Source organism: Passer montanus, unplaced genomic scaffold, assembly GCF_014805655.1.
Source record: "Passer montanus isolate IOZ18808 unplaced genomic scaffold, ASM1480565v1 scaffold303, whole genome shotgun sequence".
Lineage (NCBI taxonomy): Eukaryota > Metazoa > Chordata > Aves > Passeriformes > Passeridae > Passer > Passer montanus.
The window spans coordinates 66896-67184 of record NW_024367742.1 but is presented as its reverse complement, the minus strand read 5'-3'; the positions used below and the strand labels follow the sequence as shown (position 1 = coordinate 67184).

At 79.6% G+C, this 289-nt stretch overlaps 1 protein-coding gene across 1 annotated transcript in view; it reads right to left on the bottom strand.

Moving 5' to 3' along the window:
- LOC120504832 (integrin alpha-5-like) overlaps positions 1–289 on the bottom strand; it is a gene marked incomplete at its 3' end in the record, with an annotated part of 11007 nt that extends 10718 nt beyond the window's left edge. Inside the window, 1 exon segment of the mRNA XM_039714698.1 lies at positions 202–289. Within this exon segment, the coding sequence (XP_039570632.1) occupies positions 202–289 (88 nt within the window).

Here is a 289-nt window from a genome sequence, read left to right as displayed (position 1 = left end):
GGGGGGGGGGGGGGGGCCGGGGGGGGGACAGGACCCCCAGGGGGACACAGAACTCCCAGGGGGGGACACGGCGCTGGCACCTCCTTGGGGGGACATGAGGGGACAGCAGGACCCCCCCAGGGGGACACGGGGCGCGTGTGCAGCCCCCCCGTGCTGGTGCAAAGGGGGGGACACGCGGGGACACTCGGGGACACCCCCGACCCGTGCGGGGCGCGCGGCCGCGTGTGCAAGGGGGGGCTGGGGGCGTGCAGGGGCCGGGGTCGGGGGCCTCGCCCGGCAGCCGCCGCAT